The sequence below is a fragment of the Hypomesus transpacificus genome, chromosome 24 (genome assembly GCF_021917145.1).
Source record: "Hypomesus transpacificus isolate Combined female chromosome 24, fHypTra1, whole genome shotgun sequence".
Lineage (NCBI taxonomy): Eukaryota > Metazoa > Chordata > Actinopteri > Osmeriformes > Osmeridae > Hypomesus > Hypomesus transpacificus.
Window position 1 is genome coordinate 2361878 of NC_061083.1, and position 8887 is coordinate 2370764.

Below are 8887 nucleotides of genomic sequence, written 5' to 3' on the forward strand. Positions count from 1 at the left end.
TTAGTTTTCCTTACATTCTTATTTCCATTTTGTCTGAGTTAATGTTGTTTTTTGATTTTCGGGGGGATGGTCTGTTGGAGATGTGGGTGAAAGGGTTATGCAATCTGTTTATATTCCACTTTTACCACTAATTGTTTTAAACGGCAAAAGAGACCAATCATCTTTGTTTTTTTATTCTTGTTTTTCACATACATGGTTTTTCTGTAGCATTGCCTGTCCATGTCCAATATTGTACTTCTCATACATGCCTTGGCTCTGAAAAGTTGCATTTTTCAGTAAGAGTATGTAACTGGCAATACTGTTTTTATAAAATAAAGATCTTTTCTCAGACCAGATGTGTGTTTTGTGCGTGTGTGTCTGTGTGTGGCTGTGTACAAGCCTGGTATCACACACAACGTGTGAGCTGGATCAACAAGTCTAATTAAAGAGATGCAGCTTGCACTCAACGTAATCCGACTCCTCTAAATACACACACACATTCTGTCTGGTCAGGATGCAGTCAAGTTATGCATTTCAAGTGAACAGATATTGTAGCCTCTGCTCCACTCTTTATATCTCCAGTTTAATTCGCCCCCCCCCCCCATATCCATACCTTCTCTGGATAATATCACAAGGTTCTGACCTTGGCATTGCTATGGTGCTGATTCCAAGTGCCTAAATAACCCCTCTTAACAGGCTATCATGATGCATTAAACACATTTTAGACGTCAGAAAAAGCGTTTCCGCCTGATTGCGTTCAGAGTGAACCTTAACCCTGGGGTCCTCCCAGGGTGTACGTTGTGAACTTTCTTTTAGTGCATGTTTAAAATGTTACTGCTGTGTGTGTGCTGTGTACTTACTGGGTTTTCTGTGTGTGTGTGTTTATAAGCCTCAAGAGGTAGAACATGAGATGGGGGGAGGGGGGGGGGGGGGCCTGAGAGTCTCCTGTTCCTTCTGTCCCACAATAAATCACTTTTTGGTGTTCGGAACACTGCCCACTTTTGGTGAAATAACGAACTACAGTTAAAGGATCCCTCGTGCTTGATGAGTATATAAGAATGTATGTTTGAAAGTGTATACTGAGTGAAGTGTGTGTGTGTGTGTGTGTGTGCGTGCGCGTGCGTGCCCAGGCTGGCACATGCTTGTATTTCACACCTTCAACTTGAGACCACTAAATGCTGGAGATTCTCTCTGCTGCTCTCTCTCTCTCTCTCTCTCTCTCTCTTTCTCTCTATGTATCTCTCTCTGCTACCTCCTGCCACTTGGTACTGCATCTATTTAGGGCACTCACTGTCTCCTTCATTTGCTCTCTCCCTCTCTGTCAAATAGGCTGAGTGTCTCGTTTCTCCTGGGTCCACATGCGCAAGAGAATAAAGAGATCAGAAGAGAGACACAGACCCACGGAATAGCACCTGCTTAGGGAAGGCATGCCATTGAAGACTGGAACTTGACAACTTATCACTGATCATGTCCCCGAGTCATACGCGGAGCACGCGACACAACCGTGCCCTTCTCGGATTAAGGACTATTTGCTGAGGTCGGCCTGATGACTGTGATCCCTGGGTTGTCTGAGAGGACGTGAGGGAACGGAGCCACATCCCTCGTGGTTCTTGGATTGCTTTTGGGGGAGTTTCTTGAACACAGTACGGACAAGAGGAATAGAGAGGTGGTGTTCTCGGTGCCTCCATGACACGATGGATTCCACGGCTCCCTCGTCACGCTCTCGGGACGGTTCTCCAGTCGGCAATTCGTTCATGGGTTCGGGTCGCCGTACCTCCCATACCGGTAAACAAGGCGGCCTCACGGGACTGGGGTACGGGGTGGGCGTGGTCTGGAGGCACCTGCGGCCGTTCATCCCGTTCTTCCTGATCAGCAGCCTGGTGGTCGCTCTCATCTACCTGCTCAAAAACATCGTCTACGGCGGCCCCTTCACAGATCCGCTCTTCTTCGTCAAGTTCAACCAGCGCTGGCCCAAGCCTGACCTCAGCCGCGACCTCTCACCCACCTTGACCCTGACCGCTGACCCCTACAACTACACAGGAAATGGGACTATCTGAGGGGGATGAACTGGACGATGTAGCTCAATAGGGATTTCTGTCGAGCAGAAAATGCACTCAGGGTGGATCCGTAAGGCTTTTTTTTGTGTGGAATGAACATGAAAGCTTCCCTGCGGGGTCTGTTGATTAACTCTGTAATTGTGTTGCTACCTGTCCCATTTAAAAGCTCCTTCAGGGCTAGGCGATATGCAGATTGGTGAATTTCAAAGCCTGTCTGTCTGAAGTCTGGACCATATAATGACTATAATTAGATTACCTCCAATGCTCGGATGTCTTAAACCAGATGTATTACACTATTAACTAGCAGCCTATTTTGAAGTGAGATTCATCACCCAGGAAGAAAAAATGGGAAGAGAAAATACAACATTGGTGTTGAATAAAATTTTCTTTTGAAACTTTGATCTGCCTTAACAGTTTTCAAAACAGTGACACAAAGGTGAGGGCTATGTTCCAGGGTCAGATACCCAGTCCTAATCAATTTTGACGGCAAACATGCAGACCCGTATTCAGACTTGTTCAATGTTTCTGATCATGCAAGTTCGTCAACATCCGTTGTCACGTTGTGGCGAAAACATCTGAGAATGCTTTAAGTTACGCGCAAAATCAGTTATTTCCATTCCTAACAGTGGATAACATATACATGTATTATAGGCCTACATGTAACTTCGATGGTGGAGCTGACTTGAGAGGGGAGTCTGCACCGGAAGCGACCCTCCAGACATATTTATCGAATTAGGATGACCTTACCAAATCAACATACAGTAACGCCCGCCGCGTAGCCACAAGCCAGTTGAATAAAAGTGAAATTCTAAATATAATACTATTTTAGCACCTAGTTTTAACGTGTATGCATACATTTCTTTCAAGTTGATTTTTTATTTGGAGAAGACAGAAAACAATATATAATACGTCAAAGGTGAGTGATGTATGACCATTTTGAGAATGTTTTCAGGGTGTCAGTCTGTCTCAGTTGACCACCGCCTTGCACAGAAAGTATTTGGGGAGTCATGCAAATCCTTCAGTCACCATCACTTAACAATACATACTTTTAAAATATTAGTTTTGTTCTCATCTCATTGTTAAGTGACGAAAGCAGGTGCACTTCACAACTCACTTTTACCAATGTTGATTATCTAGCAAGCATGCTAGTCTTCGAACGTCATGAGCCAATTTAGCAAACAGGCTAGCAGTCGTTTTAGGTTAACTTTACCTAAACGTTGCAAACTCACAACACGTGTCTTGAATCACTGAGAATTGCGTTATTTAATTTAAGTGATGGTAAACTCAAGATACGAATACATTTCGAACATAATAAAAGCACACTATGTCCTTTAATAGTTTTTAGTTCAGTGATTCGAATTTTACTGCACAGGTACTATCATTGATTTCATTGTAAAGTAATGACAAGGTGTTGTTTACCTGAAGTTGTTTACCTGTAGTTGTTTACATCTCTCTTGGTCCCCTCCTCCCGTCCCCTCACCCAACATCTTTCTTTCTGTCAGTGAATGGAGGGATGTGGCGCTATGGCAGGCCCAGCTTCGAGTCCTTCCATACTGGCTGAACTCCAGAGACAACAGCGCTGCAGCCAGTACTGTGACACGCTGCTCCGGGCTGGGGGTACGGAGGGCATGTCAACGCAAACACACACTTACTGACTCATCAACTCTCACACACAATGCAAAGACAGGGCCTGGAGTGTGTGTGTGTGCACATCTTACCTTCTCGCTGTTCTCTTCCCCTCTAGGTGTGTCTGTCCCGGCCCACAGCTGTGTCTTGTCTGCTCTCTGCCCCCAGCTCTCGTGTGTGCTGTCCTCCACGCCACCTTCTTCGTCTGGGCAGAGCAACCTGGTCGAGTTCCAGGCTTTTGGGGCCTGTGCCCTGCTGAGGCTGGTGGACTTACTGTACTCTGGGGAGATGGTGGTTGAGGGGGAGTCGGAGAGGGAGGAGGTGATGGCGGCCGCTGCCAAGCTGGGCATCAGTGGACTGGTGGAGGTGGGGAGGAGCGAGGCGGAGGATGGAGCCCGGAGTTGGGAGAGGGACAGGAGAGCGGGACCAAGCTCGACGGAGGGAGAGAGGTGGAAGGAGAGAGTGAGGGAAGTTGGGGTACAGACCGAGCCCCTTGGCAACAGAGACGACCACGTCGCCAGGCGCGACAGTGGAGGGCGTGACGCGCCAGGCGGCGACTTCACCGAGAGACCCGACGGAAGCGCGACGCCAGCTGGGTTTGACGCGGACGCGGGGATCCAGGCTCGCGGAGCCCTCATGGATATTTCCCATCAGCCTCTCTGTTTGCAGTCCCCGGGCGGGGAGGGGCCGGTCTGTGTCAGAGCTGCAGAGGAACACCCGCAGATCTCCACCTTCTACTCCTCCAGCTCCACTCTCAACCCTGACCCCGTGGCGTCCTACGTAGGTGATGTGACAGCTCCCCAAGAGGCGGAAGCCCCTGCTCCTGCTTCTATGGGCGCAGTTGACCTCCCCCCTCACATCCCATGCATCCCCCTGTCCCTCCTCTGCCCTCTGGACGGACACCAGGCCCCGGACATCTCCTCCATGCTCCCGCCCCGGGGGGAACCCACAGAAGCCACACGGGTCTACGTAATCCCTCCATCCCTCTCCTCCTCCTCCCCGTCTCTCATCACTTCCTCCACCCCCTCTGTCTGCATGCCTGGTCACGGGATGGAGGCCTTCCCCCCCGGTGCCTCCGGCCCCCCTCAGGCTGTGGACCTGCTGGAGGGGGAAGGCGAGGAGTTTGAGCAGTTCAGGGGGAACATCCCTGGGTTCATCAGTTACTTCCTGAACCCCGCCCACTTCCAAGATGGGGAGCAGGGGGGCAGGCGGAGGAGGAGGAGGCGTAGGGTGGCAGGGGGGGCCGAGAGGGGTGCGGAGGAGAGGAGAGCCCAGAAGCCCAGAGGCAGACGCAGGGGAGGGGACGTGGCGGGGACGACGGCAGCGAAGAAGGAGCAGGTGGCGGCGGAGGTTCCTCAGGGAAGCTGGCTGCGGAGGTTGGGGGTGGGGGCCTTGCGGATGGGGCAGGGCGGGGGCATGGTGGGCAGGAAAGTGTACCTGAAGACCAGGGATATGCTGCAGCCCATCAAGATCCTCTTGAAAAGGAAAAAGAGGCAAGGGCAGAGTGACCTGTGGGAGGTCTCCAGGACCGGGGTGGAGAAGAGCCAAGCTCCCCACAGGAAGCCGAGGAGGACCAAGGCCCAAATGATACAGGTAGGGAACAAGATCACATTCATATTTCTATAGCTAGTCACAGTGTTGAACGTGGAACTTCATTTTGTTCGTCATACTGTTTCAGGACGGCTTTTCCATAATAAAGAGGCAGGTTGGCCGCCCACGAGTCAGGCCCCTCCCCTTCCCCCCCCTCCCCAAATATCTCTTGGAGGCTCTGACCAATGAGCCACCCGGCCCCCCTGACTCCACCCCTCCTACTGCAGCCTTCCCTACCCCCGCCCCCGCCCTAGCCCCTACCCCCAATCCCATTGCTCCCTCTCCTGTCCCCTACCTGGCTCCGGCCCCAGCCCTGCTCCACACCGCCCCCCTGCCCCCCCTGGTCCCGTCTCCCCAACAAGACTCTGCCGAGCGGTTCGAGTGCCTGCTACAAGACATCATGATGGACCTCGATTTAATCCCCAACGTCGCTGTGGCAACGCCAACTAACGACCTTCCCCAAGAAGGCGCCGCCACGGCTCCTGCGCCTGCATCTCCTCATCTCCACGGCAACCGGGACCACTCCGCCGAGAGTTTCAACCAACTCTTGACTCTCTCTGCTTTGTCAGCTGGTGACCATGGCGACGTCAATGGCGTCGTCCAAACTGCGTTCCCCGTCGCCGAGGCGACAACATACGGGGTTACCTCCAGGTCCGAGTGTGAGGTTCCGTTTCTGCAGCAGCAGCAGACGGAGGGCGATCTTAGCGACATCCTGGATCACTTCCTGCTCTCATTTGAGCAGCAGGTTGCTAGCTCGGCAAACAGCGTGCTGAACGGAAACATCCAGACAGACTGCAGCCACACAGACAGACCCCCAGAACCGTACGCCGCCATGACGAACGACAGCGGAGCCCAGACCCAGACCAGACCAGCCGAGCACGGAGCACAGACCAGTTCAGTCTTCGAGCTCACGCACGCAGTTGGCTCTCGGCACAGTGCCGGACACACAGCTCACCAACAACACACACACACTCAATATGGAGAAGAGCCTGACCCAGTCAGACACTACCCTCTCACACACACCACTCCTAAACCCCCTTCATCTGCTCCTCTGTCTCAGCCTGCCAAGGCAGTGCCCTCTACTGGTCAACCCTCTCCCATTCGAATGGAGGAGAGGCTGGTGGAAGAAGGCAGGAGGATGACAAGAAGCCAGATGAGGGAAGGGATCAGAACCTCGGAGGAGGCCAAGGGAGTGAAGAGGTTCCCTCCAGCACTGGAGCAGACACAGAGACAACAGAGTGAAGAAGAATCCACCAAAACCCCTCACAGCCAATCCCAGCCCACCATACCCCCTCCTAGCCAATCCCAGCCCACCAAACCTCCCAGCCAATCCCTGCCCACCAAACCCCCTTCCAGCCAATCCCAGTCCACCCAACCCCCTTCCAGCCAATCCCAGCCCACCAAGCCCCATCCTAGCCAATCCCAGCCCTCCAAACCTCCTCTCAGCCAATCCCAGTCCACCAAACCCCCTTCCAGCCAATCCCAGCCCACCAAACCCCATCCAGACCAAACACAGTCCATCAAGTTCATCACAAACAGCCAACCAATTGTCCGAATCAAACCTTTGCCTCCCAGAGACCAACTCAAGTCCATCTGCAGTAGGAAGCAAGACAGAGACAAAACCAGGGACCTGGTCAGTAAAATAAAACAATTACAGAGCATGTGTCCCAGAGGGCAGAAGCTGGACCGCTACGCCACTGTGTCTTTGGTCAAGCTGGAGGTCACCCAGCTGCTGGCGGGCACATCAGGGAAACGCCCACACCCTGCCGATCAACCAATCAGGATGCCTGAGAAGGTCAGCGTTCAGACGGTCCAACCAATCAGGGCGATTGAGGATTTGAAGGTGGGCGGTGGCAAAAAGCGAAGGCGGTTCCTCAGGAGGTGGGTAGACAGGCGCCCCTCTGCTCCATCTCCTGGTACCGCAGAGAACAGAGGAGAGTACAGTGGAGAGAACAGAAGGAGGAAAGGAGAAGTGAAGAGGTTGAGCCTGGAGTCAGAGACGGACGAGCCGAAGAGAAGGAAAGAGGAGGAAAGAGAGGAGGATGAGGGGGCAGAGAGAGAGACGGCGTGTCCAGATCATCCAGAGCCAGTCAAATCAAACCCTGTCTCCCAAAGGCGTCTGTCCAGCCCAAAACTACAACTCCCAGCCCAGAGGCATCGATCTCCCGCCCAAAACAGAGACGAGTCTGGGAAGAAAGGGCCTGTCCCAGTAGAGTTGGACGAGGAAGCAGACGGGATCCATGTGACCGCAGCCACCAGGTTTGACAAGGTCAGAGAGGTCCTGTGTTCACAGAGTAGAGGGGCAGACACAGAGAGGATGTGTGGAGGGCCAGAAGGAGGAGAAGACGAAGAGGGAGAAGAAACTAACTGGGCTGTGTTTAGACATCAAGAGACCCCAAGCAGTGAGGAGGACATTGACGTGGTAGAGCTGGACTCTGCTGGCAGTGTGGACGTTGTTGCCAAGGGTGATGGAGAGAAGGTGGAAGGGGGCGGAGAGAACGTGGAAGGGGGCGGAGGAAGAGGCCAACAGAGTAGTCTTGGCGGGGAATGGAATCCGGGCCTGCTGCATTGTGGGATAGAGAAACCTCCCGTCTCCCTTTCCGCGCGAGAGCATAGCAAGAGATCAACAGGAAGCGGGGAGGAGGAAGAGGAAGTGGATGTTTTAGGAGACTACAGTTCGGTCCCTTTGGTCGCACTTCCTGGAATTTGGGGGGAGGGGCTTTGCTGTGAGGATGAAGAGGATGTCGAAGAGGAGATTGATGTCACAAGATGATAGTCTGACCACGGTTACACCATTAGCCCACTGTCTTGTGTGCTATGAGGTGAGACACACACAAGTGCATTACAGTAACGCACACACGCAGAATTATGAATATTTTGTCTTCATGCCCCTCCCCCCTTCTCCCCCCAGGTGGTCTCCCTGTTTGCTGACTTTACAGCCCACCCGCACACACAAACATCAACAAAAATGTCTAAGAAACTGGAGATAAACATGTGTTCCCAGTCGAAACAATGAGGATTGTATTACAAACTAGGCAAAGTTAGAGATTTAAGTAGTCGTTTTTTCCAATGTACAGTTTTGAGATATTGTTTAACCTAATTCTACCTCGTATAGTCAATGTCACTTATTCTCAGTTATTCAGTATGTGTGCGTCTTTTGTTCAACATGTTGTGTTCAGTTGGTTGTCCTGTTGATTTCATTTAATACCACAGCACTCTGTTTCTGTTTTGGCTGACAAGTGTTTCAGAAAGCGACACAAGTTCAGGAGTGTTTCAGTTCCCTAGACAAATCACGAAAGATACTTGGAAGAACTCGCAAAAGAATTGAGGAATGTTGAATTGTTATCATTGCATCATTTTGCATCAAATACATTTTCCTCCAATTTCATTGATTCATTTATCATTTGCTGAGAATGTGATCACGTCATGGTTCTTGTTTTTGTTGTGTTGTCCGCTTGACATGTTTAAAACCAATTCTACAGAAAGTTTTTTTCTTAATTGCTGATTTAAATAAAAAGAAAATATTTTATCAAACTTTTATATTTGTGCGAGTCTGTCACAAGGTCTGACATTTGTTCATCATGTAATATCTTATTTAATTCACTGTCCTTCTCGACAACACACACACACACGAA

At 51.3% G+C, this 8887-nt stretch overlaps 1 protein-coding gene across 1 annotated transcript; it reads left to right on the forward strand.

Annotated features, from left to right (window-relative positions):
- The first annotated feature begins 3559 nt into the window (after positions 1 to 3559).
- Positions 3560 to 8661, forward strand: LOC124486868. Its single transcript, XM_047048747.1, has 5 exons — positions 3560 to 3653; positions 3781 to 4631; positions 4752 to 5255; positions 5341 to 8074; positions 8164 to 8661. Exons 1-4 carry the CDS (start codon positions 3560 to 3562, stop codon positions 8023 to 8025), a joined length of 4134 nt encoding a protein of 1377 aa, XP_046904703.1. The 3' UTR covers positions 8026 to 8074; positions 8164 to 8661.
- The last annotated feature ends 226 nt before the right edge of the window (positions 8662 to 8887 follow it).